At 34.2% G+C, this 20,060-nt stretch overlaps 1 protein-coding gene and 1 non-coding gene across 4 annotated transcripts in view; both read left to right on the top strand.

Moving 5' to 3' along the window:
- The window catches only part of LOC131383416 (putative uncharacterized protein encoded by LINC00596), an 84,123-nt gene that overhangs the window by 13,691 nt on the left and 50,372 nt on the right, over positions 1-20,060 (top strand). For 2 of the 3 annotated variants that reach the window (XM_058438207.1, XM_058438205.1), the window contains one exon: positions 4,066-4,201. In XM_058438207.1, the coding sequence (XP_058294190.1) occupies positions 4,066-4,127 (62 nt within the window). In that variant the 3' untranslated portion in view covers positions 4,128-4,201. Of the gene's footprint in view, positions 1-4,036; positions 4,202-20,060 lie in introns of all 3 variants that reach the window. The other variant, XM_058438206.1, reaches the window with a different exon arrangement.
- LOC116467670 (U6 spliceosomal RNA) lies at positions 12,638-12,741 on the top strand. Its single transcript, XR_004247878.1, has one exon. It is a non-coding gene; the product is annotated as a U6 spliceosomal RNA (small nuclear RNA).

Here is a 20,060-nt window from a genome sequence, read left to right as displayed (position 1 = left end):
TTTGGGAGGCTGATGCGGGTGAATCATTTGAGGTCAGGAGTTCAAGATCAACCTGGCCAACATAGTGAAACCGCATTTCTACTAAAAATACAAAAATTAGCTGGGTGTGGTGGCTTGTGCTTGTAACCCCAGCTACTAGGGAGGCTGAGGCAGGAGAATCACTTGAGCCTGGGAGGCAGAGGTTGTGGTGAGCTGAGATCACGCCCCTACACTCCAGTAGGGGCTACAGAGTGAGTCCCTGTCTCAAAACAAACAAACAAAACAAAACAACAAAAAGAAACTCTGTCTTTGGAGTTGTTCTGTTTTGTCTTCTGATTCCTGTACATTCAGGTCACTGCTGCGGGAATCTCAGATTGGTTCTGCCCCTCCCACACCTCTTATTTGTTCTACCATTCCCACCTTTGCCTCTCCCCACCTTAGAGGTACTATGAAGTTTTGGCAGATCCTGTTCTCTCCCGGAGCTCAGAAACTTAGCAGAATTGTGGCATGTTATACCAGCTCTACATTTTCCTTTGGATCAGCAAAAATCATACTATTTTTTACTTGAAATACTGGAGCAAATGGATGATGTCAACAAGTTAAATTTTGGCCATCTGCCTAGAAGTACCAAATTAACATTTTTTCTACTCCGCTTGATAGCACGCTTAGGGAACTCTGGGCTCTTGCAATTTCTCCAGGGCCTAACCACATTACAAGTGCACAAGTTTACCACTGGATCTCCAAGTATGCAGAGTTTTTTCATCTTTAACCCTTAGTTGAGTTCATTTAAAAGGCTTGATTATAGAGGAGAAGACTCCCTCTAGTCTCCAGTGTCATTTGTTGTGAGGCTGGTTAGAAAGGTTTAAAACCTTACTCTATTTCTTAATATCCAAGTGACCTGAGCGAGATATTGATTTCATGCCTTTGTAAGATTTTTATAAAACGTCACGGGGAAGGTATCTATAGAATATGTATAATTACAGCATATAGCTTCCAGTGTTTTTCAGAGGATTAAAATAATGTAAGATATTTGTAAAACTTTATGTTCTAAGAGTTCAACATAATATTTAGTACAGTTGATAGTTAGACTACAGTTTGAGAAGTAAATAGAATTTTTTTTTATCAGAAATTACAAAATTCTGTGGTGTCTTAAATCCCTGAGACATTGGGCATAAAATATACTAACTGTGGATGAATAGGGAAAAAGAGTTACTGAGCAACAGGAAATATATGAGGGGAAAACACACCACTTTCATATATAAAAATAGTACCCTGAGATTCACTCCTCCAAGCCACAATTTCCTATGTATAAAATAGAGAAAAAAATTAGAGTTATTGCATTACATAGAAAAATTATTTATTCTTTTTTTTTTTAGCAAAATGCCTGACATACAGTAAGCAGTCAGCAATGTTAAGTGAATTGACTTGTACAATCAATCATTTCCTATGAACTCAGAGGAGAGGAACACATACAGGAATATATTTATCAAAAATAAAATGTAATAATAGGCAATTTCAAGTTATCTCCAAAGTATTACCTAAGCAAATAAGCCATCTACTATGAATATTGAGCCATAACTTTTCTAACTTAATGATGACTCACACTAATGTACTACATCCTATTTCAAAAAATCCTATTAAGCTAATCGTCTGCGGGAATCCTGAAAACTTGTGAGTCAGATGTCTCTATTAATGAGAGGTTACAAGTCATGCCAGAGATGACACACCTCTCAGTGTCAGCACTGGAATAAAACCCAGTGTATTCTGATTCAAAGTCACTAGGCTCTTCCTAATCCAGAACTTTTTCATATGTAAAAACAGAGCAAGCTGTTTCTTACCCATCCCAACTTTCTTAATTAAGACCCCCTGAGGCTGCTCTCTTATCCAAGTTCTTTCTGGCTTATTCTTCAATGAAAGTTTTTGAGTCTCATCTTTTCTAATTAATTTTGAAACGAACAATCTCGTACATTCTTTATACGGGGTCTGAGCTACTGCACAGACTGAAAGAAAGATGGCAATATGTTGTGGGCATGATAGGTCTGAGAACTTACATAAGAGAAATAAATGGAATTTAGGTGTGTGTCTGTTTAGAAATGGGCAGGAAAGAAAAAAGAACATAGTTTTCATTTATCTTCCTTTTAATCAAAGCGTGAATTTGAGGAGATGAGGTCCCTCCCTCAAGGCAGAAGTCTAAGGGCTCTGTAATCATCAGATATTAATCTATGCTAGGACAGACTCTGCTGTCTATCTCTTCCCTGAAATGGGGCAAATTTGTCATTTAAAGACACATCTTTGGTTTACCTTATGAATAGATGAAAACTTACATCTAGTAACCCTAACAATAATTAGTGGTATCAAATTTTATATTTTGCCAGTGTTTGTTTCTTTATATATAAATATTATCAAATAACCAAGACATTAACAGGCACAAAGATTTTTATAAAAATAGAGAGCCTGTGCACCATGATGATAAGTATAGTACTTACTAGCATAAGAAATACTCTTTAAAGTAGTGTTGGCATATCAGAAGTTAAAATAGACTTTTCCATCATTATTCCTTTATGAAATTTTAACATTTTGGTCAATTTATTACGATACTGCAATTTTGGGTGAACTTGAATGAGTTCATGTGTTTTTAGGATACAACATACTTATGTGAAAGCATATGTTTTGCTTGAGTAATATAATTGTGAAATCAAATGCAGATTTGAACATTATTATCTAACAGCAATATACACATTCATGATTGAAGAGTCTTCTAGCATCATACACTAAAATCCTGGTATTTAAATTCCAAATTAAGTATTACTAACATCTTTGTTGGAGAGGACAATGTAAAGTGTCTGAATCATGTCTTGCTGTTATAGGGAAAAAATGCATCCAAAATAAGTATTCAAGTATCTCATACTTGAATGTTAACAATGACATAAAATAAAGAGCATGGTGAGGTTGCCTGCGCTTTACTGTAAAACAAAATATTGGTTGGTACAGCTTACAAAAGGCAAAAAAGGTAAAAAGGAAACCTGCACAATATTGCCTTAAATAAAAAGATAATTCTCTAGTGGAAGATCTAATCCCTAAAAGGTCTAAGTACAATCAAGAATTATCCCCAAACCAATAATAGGAGTGGCCTAAAATAGTGATAGAAAATCTTGTTGAATGTGGTATCACTCCCTGGAAACAAATATAAATGTTACTGATCAGTGTCAATTTCCAGGCCTTCCAATGGCCTAAGAATTTGTAATCAGGGCTTACTGTTTTTCACTGAATTGGGAAATAATTCTTCGAATCTGCATGGTCTCTTTTGGGTCCTCCCTAGTTTCTTTAGTGAAATAACAGAATTGGTCTAGGATGTGATTCATGATTACTAAAGAATGACAAGGTCTCTTGGCAGTTTGGGGTAAAGCTCTGGTACATGTCGTTGGAAACCACATACCAGACATTTGTGTCTTCTTCCTCCTTCTAGACTTCAGCTGCTGGCAATTCTGTGTGACCTCACAGGGCACAGGGGAGATTCTGGGTTCCTTGAGGTCTGTATGGGGCCACAAGGTGTGACCAGCATCACTTCTGGACCTTGTAATTTGTCTCCTGTTGCCTCATGGCTAAGTCATGAGCAGAAGAGAGCTCTTCTCTGGTCTGTGGCAAAATGTCCCTTTGTTCCCATGAGGTTTGACTTTTGATATGTCCTAAGGAATTTAGAAAACTATATTTTCCTTCACAAAGCCTGGCATGCAAAGATTTTTCTGCTGCACCTTCAAAAATTCTGTTTTGGATACCAGAAGTTAAATAATAAACTCTGTTCTAACAATCCTTATGCCCTGTCCTTCAAAGCCTCCTCCCCTGTACCCTCCTCATCCCTACAGATAAATGCTTCAGGAAAACGTGGAGAAGATTAGTATATGAAACTGTATAGGAAAAGAGTATACTAATTTTAAAAATAATATTACCTGTGTTATATATGTGTAAATAATTATTAATGTCTTGACTTGAATACATTGGTTTGAATTTCTGACTAATTTTACTTGGCCATTAGAAAAATTATTTTCTTATATTATAGTGAACATTTTAATATACTTTAAAAATTAGAAAATTGCATTCTGGAAAGCTTGTGTGAGGGAACCAGCACAGCCTTGTCAACCTTATCTTGACCAACGAGAGAAAAAGAGGCCAAGAAAAAGACAGACAGAGAGAAAGAAGATGAGAAAGACACACACAGAGAAAGGTTTGTGCTTCATTGTAGTCACATAAAGTTAAATATCGGCGTATTTTTTCACATTCATTACTTACATTTTTGTCTATTCCTGAATCTGGCCATTTTTGAGACTGAAATTTCTGTGATTTTGTTATCAACGTTTATGAACTCTTTATACATGGGGAGTATCAAGTATCTGTCATATTTATTTATTTATTTATTTTTTTGAGACGGAGTCTTGCTCTGTCACCCAGACTGGAGTGCAGTGGCGCAATCTCGGCTCACTGCAAGCTCCGCCTCCTGGGTTCACGCCATTCTCCTGCCTCAGCCTCTCCGAGTAGCTGGGACTACAGGCGCCCGCCACCACGCCCGGCTAATTTTTTTTTTGTATTTTTAGTAGAGACAGGGTTTCACCATGGTCTCGATCTCCTGACCTCGTGATCCGCCTGCCTCGGCCTCCCAAAGTGCTGGGATTACAAGCGTGAGCCACCGCGCCCAACCCTGTCATATTTATTATAGCTCATTATTTTCCTTTAGTTTTAGATTTTATCTTTCTGATTGTATTGTTTGTTGTGATTGTAATTTCCATAATCCTTTTAGGCTTTAAATTCTGCAAGTAAATGAACCACAATTATTGCATTCTTGAATTAATCCCAAATACTCCAGAACAATAGCTTCAGATATTTGTTTCTCAATAAATATTCTTCAATAAATAAATATTTGAATATTTTCTAGTCTTAGCTTGGATCGTATTAGTATAAGTCCTTATAGCTATCTAAAGAAAGATAAAATAATCAAAATGGGGAAAACAAAGATTCAGCTTTTGCTGTGTAGAGTGCTTTGGCTTACTTAAAATTTTTCTTTTTAGTTATAAGAGCAACTATTTTTAATATAAATCATTGGAAACTCTAAAAGGAAACTCGAAAAGAACACAGTTTCCCATCCGAAACATTATTGATATTGGTATTTTAAATATTTTAAAATATTTTCCCATTTGTGTATAGATGTATTTACATTTAGTTTACATTTTTTATGTATCTGTGAACATAGTGAATATGTAAATGATTATTCCTTTTAAAACTAAATATATAAAACACTGATTTGGAGACTGAAGGGAATAATCTTCCTAATGTGTTTCAAGAATGATAATTTCATCTTTGTTTACAAAACTGATATCGACAACTCCTTTCTCAAGTATTGTATCCTCTTAGTTGTTAAGATCAGCATTAGTTTTTGACAGTCATTAAACTTAAAAAAAGTAGGCCATCACCTGCTGTTAGTGATTTTAGTAGCCACAGATTAAGAAAACTGATAATGACAAATACCAAATGAATTTATATTTCATATATACTTTATAGAATACAAATTCATACATATTTAAAGTGACATATATACATACATATCAGCACAAACTTGAAAAATGAACTCTTCAGTACATAATCATGCATATGGATTTTCAGACCGTTTCTGATACCTGCCTTCATCGCAATATCTACCTCCCATTGAACTCCGTTATGGCTCACACCGTAGGAACCACTGTGTGAGGATGATAAATATATCTGTCAATCACCCCAAAAATTTATAATCCCATTAAAGTAAATTAACTGCCCTTTAAAAAGGTTGATTCATGTATATTTTTCCTTAAAGCAGCTTAATTTCCTCATTCTCAAAGCAGACCATTTTGAAAATTACTTCCTACTTGTCTATCCCTCAAGATAAATAACGGCTTGAGTTCACAGCAAAATCCAATGATAATATGCAGAATTATGGGCTACTTTAACCCAATTTGTGTAGGATATGTTAACATATGTCTCTATGGAGAGGTATGTGGGCATTTTCAAAAGACAAAAGAAGAACATTTTGTTTTTTATCAAGGAGACATTTCAATATTTTAAGTGCTCCTCTGAAATCCCATAAAATGGTTTCTTTCTCTTTAAATGTCAAGGTAATGTTCTTATGATTAATGTAAAATCAATCTCACAGCTCATTCTTTGTACCTTAAATGACATTAGCAGGTCAAGACAAACAATTATAAATAGGTTTTCCTGAGGCTAAAGTTAAAACATTACCTTCAGAACTTAAATTCTTAAATAATGAATAATAATTTTAAAAATAGTTTCTGCTCTAAATATTTTTAAGATATGAAATAAATTTCAAAGTACCAAAAGGGCAAAAACACTCTCAGATGCTCGCAACAGATAATTGCATATCCAGCAGAGAAGCAGCTGTATTTAAGTTTGTCTATTATTATTCAAATAATCAAATTTATTTAACTATTAAAATTATGCCAGCAATAATGTATGCTATATTTTATTATTTGCCACATTTCCAAATTACGTTACCAGGGTTATTTTGTTCACAACACTCCTAGGAAGCATATAGATTAAGTATTATTATCCTCATGAAAAACCTAAGGCAGAGATCACAGAGCCCAACCAAAGATCACATAGATAATTAATGCTAAGGATAGGACTAAAAAGAAGATGGTTTCATTGTGCCAAATTTTTGTTCAACTAGATTACCTGTCTCTACTGATAATAATATAAAGTGCTTTATAATAGTTAATATTTATAAGGTAAGCCTTAATTATTAATTCTGTAGTCAATGGTTGGTACAGTTTGACTGTGTCCCCACCCAAATCTGACCTTGAATTGTAATAATCCCCACATATCAAGGGTGAGGTCAGGTGGAGATAATTGAATCATGGGGGCTGTTTCCCCCATATTGGTCTGGTGGTAATGTATAAGTCTCATGAGATGTGATAGTTTTATAAATGGGAGTTCCCTGCACGTGCTCTCTTGTCTGCTGCCATGTAAGATGTGCCTCTTGCCTGCTGCCATGTAAGATGTGCCTTTGCTTCTCCTTTGCCTACCACCATGATTGTGAGGCCTCCCTAGCCATGTGGAGCTGTGCATCTGTTAAACCTCTTTTCTTTATAAATTACCCTGTGCTGAATATGTCTTTGTTAGCAGTGTGAGAACAGACTAATTGTCTATATAAAAATGTGAAGAAAACAGATTGTGAACACTGTAGCCAGGAAAATATAATATTGGTATAGAATACCAACATTAATATAAATAATAATTATATGCCAGGCAGGAGACATACACAGTCAACTCCACATGGCCCCATTCCTATGGTTCTGATTGGAGGCTGTCCAGCACATTGCAACTGAGATGGTGGCCTTGCTAATTCATGAATCATCATGAGGGCCATTCTTCCCTGAAGAATATCACAAGTTTACAGATAAATAGCTTTATAGCCCTGTCCTGTAGGATCTAAGTAGTTTGACAGCCTTCCTTTATTTATAATAAAAATTGCCTTTTCTCTATTGTCTGATAAAATGTTTCCCATTTCTACATGAGGCTTCATCAGAATACCCTTTAGTGCCTACATTTCTTCCAACAGACTATACATAACTATTTATGTATTATTTAAGAAGATGGAATCATTCTCTATAGCCCTGCTTTTTTTCTTTGTGAGTCCTGACCAGAATCACCTTTAAAGCTGCTTCCACATTTTTTTGTATTGGTTATAGCAGCAACCTATTTGTCAGTATCAAAAACTTTCTTCATCAATTCTGGCTGCCATAACAAAATTCTGTAGATTGGATGGCTTAAACAACAAATATTTCTCATGTAAATATCAATATAAATAATTATCATGTCAATATGTATATAAATGATAGTATTATTGTCTATGAAACTATATATATATCCCATTATAAAATTGTCCAATAAAAAGATGTACTAAATGAACAACAAGACTCAGCTATATGCTGACTACAAGAGACTCATCTCACTTTTAAGGACACACAGAGACTGAAAGCAAAGGGATGGAAAAGATACTCCATGCAAATGTAAACCAAAAGAGGGCAGAAGTAGCTATACTTATATCGGACAAAATAGACATTAAGTCAAAAATTGTAAAAAGAGACAAGAACACTATAGGCCAGGCACGGTGGCTCACGCCTATAATCCCAGCACTTTGGGAGGCCGAGGCGGGTGGATCCTGAGGTCAGGAGATCAAGACTATCCTGGCTAACACGGTGAAACCCCTTCTCTACTAAAAATACAAAAAAATTAGCCGGGCATGGTGGCAGGTGCCTGTAGTCCCAGCTACTTAGGAGGTTGAGGCAGGAGAATGGTGTGAACCCAGGAGGCGGAGCTTGCAGTGAGCTGAGATCGCGCCACTGCGCTCCAGCCTGGGCAACAGAGCGAGATTCGGTCTCAAAAAAAAAAAAAAAGAGAGAGAGAGAAAGAACACTATATAATGATAAAGCAGTAAATATATATGCACTCAACATTGGGGAAGCTAAATATATGAAATAAATTTTAAAGGATCTGAAGGGAGAAATAGATTTCAATATAATCATAGTAGGGAACTTCAACACTCCACTTTTAATAATGGATAGATCATCAAGACAGAAAACTAATAAGAAAACATTGGACTTGAACACTTTTCGTCAAGTGATAATGGACATATACAGAACATTTCATTCAATAGCAACAGAATACACAGTCTTCTCCAAGATACACGAAACATTCTCCAGGACAGATTATATGTTAGAGCACAAAACAACTATTAGCAAATTTTAAAAGGCTGAAATTGTATCAAGTATTTTTTCTGACCACAACAGTAGAAAACTGGAAATCAATAACAGAAGGAATTTTCAAAACATCACAAATACATGGAAATTAGACAAAATACTCTTGAACAATAAATGGGTCAATGAAGAAATTAAAAGGGAAATTTACATATGTTTTAAGACAAATGAAAATAAAAATACATTATACCCAAACTTATGGGACACCGCAAAAGTGGGTCTGAGAGGGAAGTTTTTAGCAGTAAATAACCTACGTCAAAAGGGAATAAAAATCTCAAGCAACTTACAGTTACCCCTTGAGGAACTAGAAAAAGAACAAACTAAGCCCAAAGTTAGCAGAAGGAAGTTACAAAGATCAGATCATAAATAGGTAAAATAGAGACAAGAAAAAAAGTGAAAAGATCAATGAAACTGAAATGAATTTTTCAAAAGATGAAGTTGACAAACCATTGGCTAGATTAGGGAAAAAAGGGAGAAGAAAAGAAAATTAGAAATGAAAGAGTAGACATTACAATTGATACCATAGAAATACAAAGGAGAATAAAACATTACTATGAATAATTACATGTCACTAAATTAGATAACCTAGAAGAAATGGGTGAATTCCTAAACAGGGACAACCTACCAAGACTGAATCATGAAGAAAGAGAACATTTGAAGAGACCAGTAATGAATGGGGAAATTGAATAAACAGTTTCCAATTAAAGAAAAGCCCAGGACCTTACGGTTTCACTGCTGAATTCTACCAAACATTTAAGGAAACATTAATACCAATTCTCCTCAAACTATTCCAAAAAATAGAAGAGGAGGGAATAATTCTACACAATTTTTAGGAAGCCAACATCACTTGGATATCAGAGCCAGAAAAGGATACTACAAGAAAAGAAAATTACGGGCCAACAGCCTTGATGAACCTCAACAAAGTACTAACAAAGCGAATCCAACAACATTTTAAAAGGATTTATGCACCATAATCAAGTCTGATTTATCCCTGGGATGCAAAAATCATTCAACCTACAAAAATCAATAAATATGATACATCATATTAACGGAATGAAGAACAAAAGCCATATGATAGTTTCATTAGATACAGAAAAAGCATTTGACAAAATTCAGCATCCTTTTATAATAAAAACTCTCATCAAATTAGCTAGAAAAGGAATATACTTCAACACAATAAATACCATATATGAAAAGCCCATAGCTAATATTATACTGATTGGTGAAAAATTAAAATCCTTTTCTCTAAGTTCTGAATTAAGAAACAGGTACTTATTTTCCTTTTCTTAATTCAAAAAGGATACTTATTGCTTCTCTTCAATGTAGTAGTGAAAGTTCTTGCCAGAGTCATTAGCAAAAGAAATAAATAAAAAGCATTCAACTAGGAAAAAAAAAGAAGTGACATTGTTGCTGTTTACTGTCAACATTGTCATGTATATAGAAAATCCTAGACTTCACAAAAAAACCCTGTTAGAACTAATAAATGAAAGCAATGAAGTTACAAGATGCAAATTAACACTCCGTAATCAGTCGTGTTTCTATACTCTAATAATGAACAATTCAAAAAATTCCACATGCAATAATTACAAAAAATTAAATATTTAGGAATCAATTTAACCAAGGAGGTAAAAAACAAGTAAATTTAAACCTATAAAAATTAATAGAATAAATTGAAAAGAGCATAAATAAAAGAAAAAATAACCTGTGTTCATGTACCAGGAGAATTGATATTGTGAAAATGTCCATACTACTCAAAGCAGTCCATAGAGCATAATGTCAATGCAATCCCTAAATTTCATTTTTCTTCATAGAAATGGAAAAAGGAATCCTAAAATATGTATAGAACCACAAAATCCATGAATAGCCAAGGTAGTCATGAACAAAAAGAACAAAGCTAAAGGTGTCACACTATCTGATTTTGAACTACAGACATAACTTGTTTGTTTTTTATACTTCACTTTATTGCACTTTGCAGATATTGCATTTTTTACAAATTGAAGGTTTGTGGCAACATTGCATTGATCAAGTCTATCAACACCATTTTTCCAACAACGTGCTCACTTCAAGTCTGTGTCTGCATTTTTTAGCAATGAAGTATTTTTTATATTGTACTTTTTTAAAGACATAATGCTGTTGCAAGCTTAAGAGATTATAGTTTAAATATAACTTTTATAGGCACTCAGAAACCAAGAAATTCATTTGGATTTCCTATTGTGATATTTGCTTTACTGCCGTGATCTGGATCCAAACCTGCAATATCTCCAAGGTATGTCTGTGTACTACAAAACTAATGTAATTAAAACTGCATGGTACTTTAATAAAAATAGACACATAAACCAACAGAATAGAGAGCCCAGAAATGATTTTTGACAAAGGAGCCAACAACATATAATAAGAACAGGACAGTCTCTTCAAAAAGTGTTGCTGGAATAATTGGATATCTACATTTAGAAGAATGAAATTGGACCCTTATCTCACACTATACACAAAAATCTGCTCAAAATTTAATAAAGACTTACATGTAAGAGCAGAAACTGTAAAACTTCTAGAAGAAAACACACATGACATTTTAGCAAAACTATATGACGTTGGCCTGAGCAATGATTTTTTTGGATTTGACCCCAAAAGCACAGGCAACAAAACAAAAAGACAAATGGGATTACATCAAACTAAAAACTTCTGCACAGCAAAGGAATGAATGAACAGTGTGCAGAGACAACCTGTGGATTGAGAGAAAATATTTATAAGCCCCACATCTGATAAAGGGTCTGTATCCAAAACATATAAGGAACTCAAGCAACTCAATAGCAAGAAAATAAATAACTTGATTTAAAAAATGGGCAAGGGACCCGAATAGACTTTTTTTTAAAAGATGTACAAATGGCCAACGGATGTATGACAAATGCTCAACATTACTAATCATTACAGATAATCATTAGGAAAATCCAAGTTAAAACCATAATATCACCTCAAACCTGTCAGAATGGTTCTTATCAAAAAGAGGAAACTTAACTAGTGTTGGAATACGTGGAGAACAAGGTACACTTGTATATTGTTGATGAGAATATTAATTAGTACAGCCATATGGAAAACTATACAGAGGTTCCTCAAGAAACTTAAAATAGAACTACCATGTGACTTAGCAATCCCACTTCTGGATATTTACATAAGAGATTTGAAATTAGTTTGTTGAAGAGATGTCTGCACTCCCATGTTCTTTGCAGCAATATTCACAATAGCCAAACTCAGCATCCATCAACAGATAAGTAGGTAAAGAAAATGTGGTATATATACATAATAGAATACTCTTCAGCCTTAAAAAAAAAAAGGAAATGTTATCATTTGCAACATAGATGGAATTGGAGAACATTATGCTAAGTGAAATAATCCAGGTACAGAAAAATAAATACCACATGTTCTCACTTATATGTGGAATCTAAAACAATTGAACTCGTAAAAGCAGAGAGTAAAGTATAAATTACAGAAGCTAGAGGTGGAAAAATAAGGAGATGATGATCAAAGGGTACAAAAGCTTAGAAAGGAAGAATGAGGGTTTTTTTCTTCAGATCAATTTCATAGCATGGTGAATATAGTTAATTACAGTGTATTGTCCATTTAAAAATAGCTAAAATAATAAATTTCAAATGTTCTGAACACAAAAATAGTAAGCATTTGACATGGGTATGCTAATTAGTTTGATTTAATTATTTCACATATTTATAAAGCATAGCATCACATTATACCCCATAAATATATATACTTATACATTATCAATTTATAAGAAAATTTTTAAATATTTAAAAATTTGGCTAATGATCATTGAGACTAATAAGACCAAAAAAAAAAATCTTAAAATCATGTTTGCTTTGGTGGCACATAACGCTAAAATTGGAATGACTCAGAGAAGATTATAAGGATTCTTGCAAAGGATGACATACAACTTCAGGAAGCATTCTGTATGCATTTTTTGAAACATGCTCTTGGAAATAATTGCTGAATTATAAATTTGAAAGGGATTCTGCAAGACTTTCAATGGTGGATAACTACCTTTACTGGAAGTAGGTTAGCAATTTTTAAAGTTAGAATTTTCATATATTAAAGTAATTTTTAAATTTCAAATTACAGATCTTATTTGTGAAAGTAGTCTATTTTACTTCCTTAATACTACCCTCTACAATATTCTACTTTATTCTCATCCAGTGAATTTGGGAATGAATAAAATTATATTTTAAAATGATATCATTAAATGAAATATTGAGATATTATTTATAATCCACCAATTTATTTGTACTTTACTTGAAATATCCAGAGAGAATTAAAAGATAACTTAGAGATAAGAAAAGGCATATTAATATTGCAGAAGTACCATACATTTTTAAATTAAATTATAATAAACTAGTGTAAAATAATTTAAAAGATGTTTTGATAAGAACAATTTACTTTCTTCTTAAAATTTTTTAGTTTCTAAATTCATTTTTTTCTGTCTCTGTATGTTCACATTTAGAGATGCAAACTTTTAAGTACCACTTTATGATTAATTAAAAACATCTTTCCTACCTTTATAGTTATTTGAGCTTGAAAGTTCCTTTTTGAGAAAACATTACTGAAAAGTGTTAAGGTGAAAGGAAAGAGTGAGAAGGAAAATGGTAATTTTAGGAATATCACTTTTTAAAAAAGTAAAGCATATTGAAATGCCAGTTTGGAAAAATATGTGCAGCATAGTAATTAGAGTAATAGAAGACAGTATGTGAAACGATATGTCTAAATTCAGACCTGACAAATTGAATGCATATGCAACTTGATTTAGGAAAAAGCAATTGTTATTTGTTCTCATCAAATGGAGAACTATCACATAAAATTAAAATAGAATAAACAAATGAAGGGTAGAAATGCATCAGTTTAACAGGTGTACATTTTATTTCAAAATTGAGCATCATAGCAAGAAATAAAGCAGTAACTTTATGAGAACAAAATGCAAATTGAAATTCATATTGGAGTGATCTGCAATTAAAAGATACGTTGAAAGAAAGGCATTCTAGAATTAGTACAGTTTTGGTTGACAATATGCTCTGTTATAGAAAAGTCACAACTACATATGGATTATAGACGTGCATAGCATAATGACTTTTCAATCAATGACAGAGCATATATATATATATATATATATATATATATATATATAGGTGGTCCCATAAGATTATACTTTTTCTATGTTTAGAAAAAGCCCATATATATGTTTGGTATAGCCTATATATACAGGTTTGTGTCCTAGGAACAATAGACTATACCACATAGCCTAGGTGCGTAGTAGGATATCCCATTAAGGTTTGCGTAAGCAAACTCTATGATGTTCACACAAAAATGAAATATCTAAAATCAAATTTCTTGGACTTCATTCCTATTGTTAAGCACTACATGACTGTATATTTCTTAAGTATCATGTGAGAAATTAAAAAAAAATTTAAATGCTTGTGCCTAATTTGATCTGCATCCAAAATAATCTTAGCATCCATGATTATTAAGTATTGAAAACACAATAGTAAAATTAACGTTACTTTATAATGAGGGAAATGGACTTACTCCATTTATACTTCAAAATTTCACAAGTAAAAATATTCCATTTTTAATGCAATTTTTTCAGTGTTTAAGTTGATTTTAGTTTTTAAAAAGCCCTATTATAATAGAAACTGTTCATTCATTCAAAATTATTTTGTGTTTTTCCTTCACTATTGTCATTTGTTTCATTCAAATAAAAATGTTAGCAATTTAACTTCTTAATTGATAGTATCTGATAAGTCCATGTGTTCTTCTTATGACAGATATGTTTACTCATATTCCTACCATAAATAGTTCTAACTTTCTCATGCATAATTCTCTTGGTGGCTGTATTTTTCATTATATATTGCCCTGCATCCTTTTGGTTAATACTGAAGAATCCAGAACAAGTGCTTGACTCAGCGGCAATGAATCCAGAGCCAGGCCAGGTGTTTTTGAAATAAGAAACAAAAACATTACTCTTAGGAAATTTAAACTAATTAAACCCAAAAGCTGAAAGAATAAGTTAATTATATAAAAATATCAGATGAATGGTCACAAAGAAGACTTAGGATAAAAATGTACTCAATGGAACATGTTTAAAGTCAAAATTAATCAGAAAAGGAATTAATTTTAAGCAGGGGGGTGGTGGTAGAGAAAGGTGTAAAGTCACAAACAGATACACCTTGAGAGGGAGAAGACTGCACAGTCTTATTGGTTCTGGATGACTTTCATGTCTATTTTACATTTATGTTCAAAATAAAATTTTTCCCTTGGATGGGTGTATCTTCTTTAACAGAACTGTGCTGTCCCAGATCTAAAGAACACAGAGAGTAACTTTTAAAACCATATAGGGGAGAAAGTTTCTTTATTCCAACAAAAATTTTCTAAATAATTTTTCTAAGATCTCCTTTTATCCACAAGTCAGCAAATTGGGCTCCAGAATTATTTGATGCAATAGATACTCAAATAGAATCATGTAGCTAGCGCCTGTTTCTTAGATTGAGAATTCTTACAGTTAGCAGAATTATCCTCATAATTTCCACCAAACTAACCCAATTTTTTATGGCTGAATCCTCTAAATAATCTAGGATGTCAGTCTCCATAAATATATACTCAGGAAAAATAAGTAGTAATTTGTGGTCATGTGTTAAAATAAAAACATCTTAATGAGACAAATTATAAAGATAATTGGTAACACAAAAAGACAAACTTGAATATTGACCGCCCTAGTCATCAGAACAGTACCCAGTTTAAATTCACTTCAAGGGCCTCTCCTCCCCCACTCCCTAGATTACAATGGTTAGAAACAGTAACTAGAAACCTCATTGTGACATTTATGTATTATTAAATGATAACACTTAATTCATTTCTTTTTCACCAGCTTAATTGTTAAAGATATTCATTATGCAGAAATCTTAGCCCCATTGACTCTTTAGTGGGTGAAGCTATTATACTTATTCCAATATACTTAGCAATCTGTTGCATTTTAATTCTTTCTTCATGATAGTGAATATTGAATAAAATTGAAATGCTTTAATATATTATTTCAATCTAGAATTCAAAAATATTTTTAATAGAGTAAAAGGGCACCCATATGACAAGATCCACTTATTATAAGGGAGTACCTATCTAGTCCAGGTCCCCAGAGGGACAAAAATTCAAAATGAGTTCACATTTTATTTTTTTCAATCACCCTCTTCTGTTTAGATTTTAAATTTCTGAGTGGCTTGTACTAATCTATATTCAACACTATTTTGTCGGAGTATAAGGGCAATGGTTGTGCGTTAAAATTCACTTGGGAAAGAACAAGATCTACAAAGAAACTTTTAAAAAAATTAAGGAAAACAATATTTATTGTAGGAGCTACTTTTTAGGCCTCTTTTCTTTGTCCTTGGAAGAATTTTAACTGAAAAGAAAGATCAATTATACCTTTTTGCTATTCTCTTGAGTCCTGTGATAAGATTAGCTCTGGGAAGTCTGGGGGCTGAGTTGAATATGAGGCTTTAGGGCAGAAAGCAGGTCAAATTCAACCTCTAGAAGCTTCTCTGCTGCATTGGCTACCTGAGAGACTGTCAAGATTGTTTCGTGTTGTCTTGGGGTTGAAAGCCCTGCCACCTTTGCCCTTGAATATGGCTATTCTATCTCTGTGTTTGACCCTTAGGATTTCATTGTGCTTTCTGGACTATAGGAAATCAATTCAGAATTCTCAAGTGAATTATAAGTAATAATTCTATAAAATTATTATTTTGCTACAGTTGAGAATAAAAAAATCTGTGATACATATTTGACATTTTCAAAGACATTTAGTAAAGTGTTACTGCAGTACTTCTTGTCAATACTATTGATAACAAGGTTGCAAGCATGCCAGCTCTCAATTATTTAAGTCAGTGCCTGTCAATGAGCAAAGAGTACTTTCATTTTAACCAATCTTGACAGTTTCCTCTTTTAACTCAACTAATGTCAGAAGCAAGTCCTGGAAATAAATTTGAACTATTGCATTTATTTTTCTTTTATTTACTCTTAATACATCCTGATATAGCCGCCACAGTGAACTCGGACTTGCAAAAATCATCAATGATTTTTATGTTATGAAAGCCGATGGGTATTTTTGGTGTTGTTATCTTGCTAACCTCTCTTCATTCATTCACTGAATGAATTATTGAACTCTTGCCAGGCACTTGGAAAACAGAGTTGCAGAAGACAGAGACAGATCACATTTTAATGATATTTACAATTGACAATGAACAAATTATACAGATGCTAAATGTTAAAAGAAGGTGTCAAGTGATTGAGCAGCAATCTCTAGTTTGTTGTTGTTGTTGTTGTTGTTGTTATTTGAGATAGAGTTTTTCTCTTGTTGCCCAGGCTGGAGTGCAATGGCACGATCTCAGCTCACTGCAACCTCTGCCTCCTGGGTTCAAGGAATTCTCTTGCCACAGCCTCCTGAGTAGCTGGGATTACAGGCATGCACCACCACGCTCAGCTAATTTTGTATTTTTAGTAGAGATGGCGTTTCTCCATGTTGGTCAGGCTGGTCTCGAACTCCCGACCTCAGTTGATCTGCCTGCCTTTGCCTCCCAAAGTGCTGGATTACAGGTGTGAGCCACCGTGCCTGGCCATGATTGCTCTAATTTTGAAGTTAGAAAGGGTGTCCCAGTGGGAGCAATTTTTAGCTGGGCTCTAAGTGTAAGTAAAGATTTGATTTGTAAAGTGGGGATAAGCAAGGATTTTTTTTAACACAGGGGAAAAGCAAGTTCCACCTCCTCACCTTTCTTTCAGTTACTCATCTAGCAATAGCACTAAATCTAGGAGAAATAGTAAGGCTTTAGAATTGGGGATTGAAAAGAATGAATGTATTCCATTGTATTAAGAATGAAGATTCAGAAGGACTTAGTGATTGGGTGGATGTGAAATGAGGGAGAGGATGAAGTTAAGAAAGTCTCAACATTCTGGTTGGGTAACTAAGTGGGTGATGGTGCCATTTACTAAATCTGGGAGCACTGGAAGAGGAGCAGGTTTGGAGAGAGCTCAGGAAGCCAATTTTGCATGTGTTAAGATTGAGAGGCATGAGACATAAACCAGTGGCAGTGACAGGAAGGCAAATATATGCTGCTCCAGAAAAGAGGCTGGAGATACAGATAGGTATCTTACCTTAAAAACATCCCAAAGTCAACTCATCATCACACAAAACAGTATGTGATCTGGATTTTCCTACAGCTTTGTGATCGTGGGCCCTGCATCCACTTTGCCATCAAAGCCAGAAGCCTGAGATTTACACTTACGCCTCATGTGTTATCATTCTCCAAGTCTTTTCCATCACTGTGCCACTCCAATTCTAGTTTTTAAATTTCTTTTGAAGCTACTCACTCAGCCTCATCCTTTTATTTCATTCTTTACTTCCTCAAGCTCTCTCCCGGGGAATGGAAATATCCTGCTAATTAAAGTTGTTTCCTCAGCAGCACCATGTCCTTAAAATGAACATTTATATTGCTGCCAGCATGAGCTATTTAAAATAGAAACATTTTTGTTCCCCTCTTCCCAGTGTCAACTTCTAATAGGTTTCTGTATGCATTTTGATTTTACCATTTCAGTTCTTTATCTCTCATTTTCCCTTTTTCCAGAATATACATGGGCATAATTTCTCTTCAATTCTTTTTTCGTTTGCCAATTGTTTTGCTTATGGGCTAGCCAAAATACATGCAAACGCATTATTTTCATTATGGAGGCAACAGAGAAGAGTAAGACAATGGGTAACAGCATAGCCTATAGAGAGTGAGTGCTTAGATTCAGATACCAGCCCCAATATCAACCCAAGAATCGCTCAAGCCTGGTGACCTTGGGCAATTTACTTAACCTGCCCACTGCCTCTTTGTCTTCACATATAGGATATGGGTAACGATAGTAAGTATTTCCTAGAGTTGTTTCAAGGATTTGATTATCTAATACATTAAAGTGCTTTAGTATATTTTAATGGTAACTGAAACAAAGAAAGTGTTGTATGTTCCTATATCTATTAACCATATGAAGCATTATTTTGGAATACTAATAAACAGAGGGGTACATATAATATTAATTTACTAAATTAACTCAGTTTTTACTGTAGTCAAGATTTATCAAATACCTCGTGTGTTTCTGGTATTGTCCTAATACTGGTTATGTGGTAACAAACATACAAATCACGGTTCCTTTCCTCAGGAAACTAATCACCTAAAGGAAGAAATACACATTACACATTAGTGAGGAGTGATATGTTTATCAACACCTAACCATTATGCAACTACCACATATTTAATATTTTTAAAATAAGATTTCTGTTTTTTCCCTAAACCTACTTTCCTTTGCTTCTTAATAATGGAAATATGTATTCATTTGGTTTATTCAGAAAGAGTACTGTCCTCCACTCTTTGCCCTTTTATTCAACAAGTACTTATCAGGTGCATTGTATGATGATATAACATTGAATGTAATGGACACAACCCTCCCCTGGTTAGATCCTTTGTTATCCTATTGTGAATATCTTACAATTCATGGGCAACTTCCTCAAGGAGGTAGTGGTCTTGGTGGTGGAAATGGTCATACATTTCTAAAATATTTCATGAAATAGTCAAATCATGCAATGAAACAATTTAAGAGCTGCTGTGAGGCTGTATGTGCTCTAAAGTGAAGCAAACAGGGATGCAGAGATAAAAGAGGCCATCTTAGCAAGGAATGGTCATGGAAGCATTTTCCGTTAGAGATGAGATTTGAGAGGGTTGGTATTTCTTCTTTTATGCGCGTCCGTGTAGAGACCACCAAACAGGCTTTGTGTGAACAATAAAGCTTTTAATCACCTGGGTGCAGGTGGGCTGAGTCCGAAAAGAGTCAGCGAAGGCAGATAAGGATGGGGCCATTCTACAGGATTTGGGTACGTAAAGGAAAATTACAGTCAAAGGGGGGTTGTTCTCTGGTGGGCAGAGTGGGGGTCACAAGGTGCTCAGTAGGGGAGCTTTTGAGCCAGGAGAAGGAATTTCATAAGACAATGTCATCAGTTAAGGCAGGAACTGGCCATCTGGATGTGTACCTGCAGGCCACAGGGGATATGATGGCTTAGCTTGGGCTCAGAGGCCTGACATTCCTGTCTTCTTATATGAATAAAAAAAATAAAATGAAATAGTGGTAAAGTGTTGGGATGGTGAAAATTTTGGGGGATGGTAGGGAGAGATAATGGGCAATGTTTCTCAGGGCTGCTTTGAGCGGGATTGGGGC

The sequence above is a fragment of the Hylobates moloch genome, unplaced genomic scaffold (genome assembly GCF_009828535.3).
Source record: "Hylobates moloch isolate HMO894 unplaced genomic scaffold, HMol_V3 SCAFFOLD_4, whole genome shotgun sequence".
NCBI lineage: Eukaryota > Metazoa > Chordata > Mammalia > Primates > Hylobatidae > Hylobates > Hylobates moloch.
This window is presented reverse-complemented; position numbering and strand designations above follow the sequence as displayed.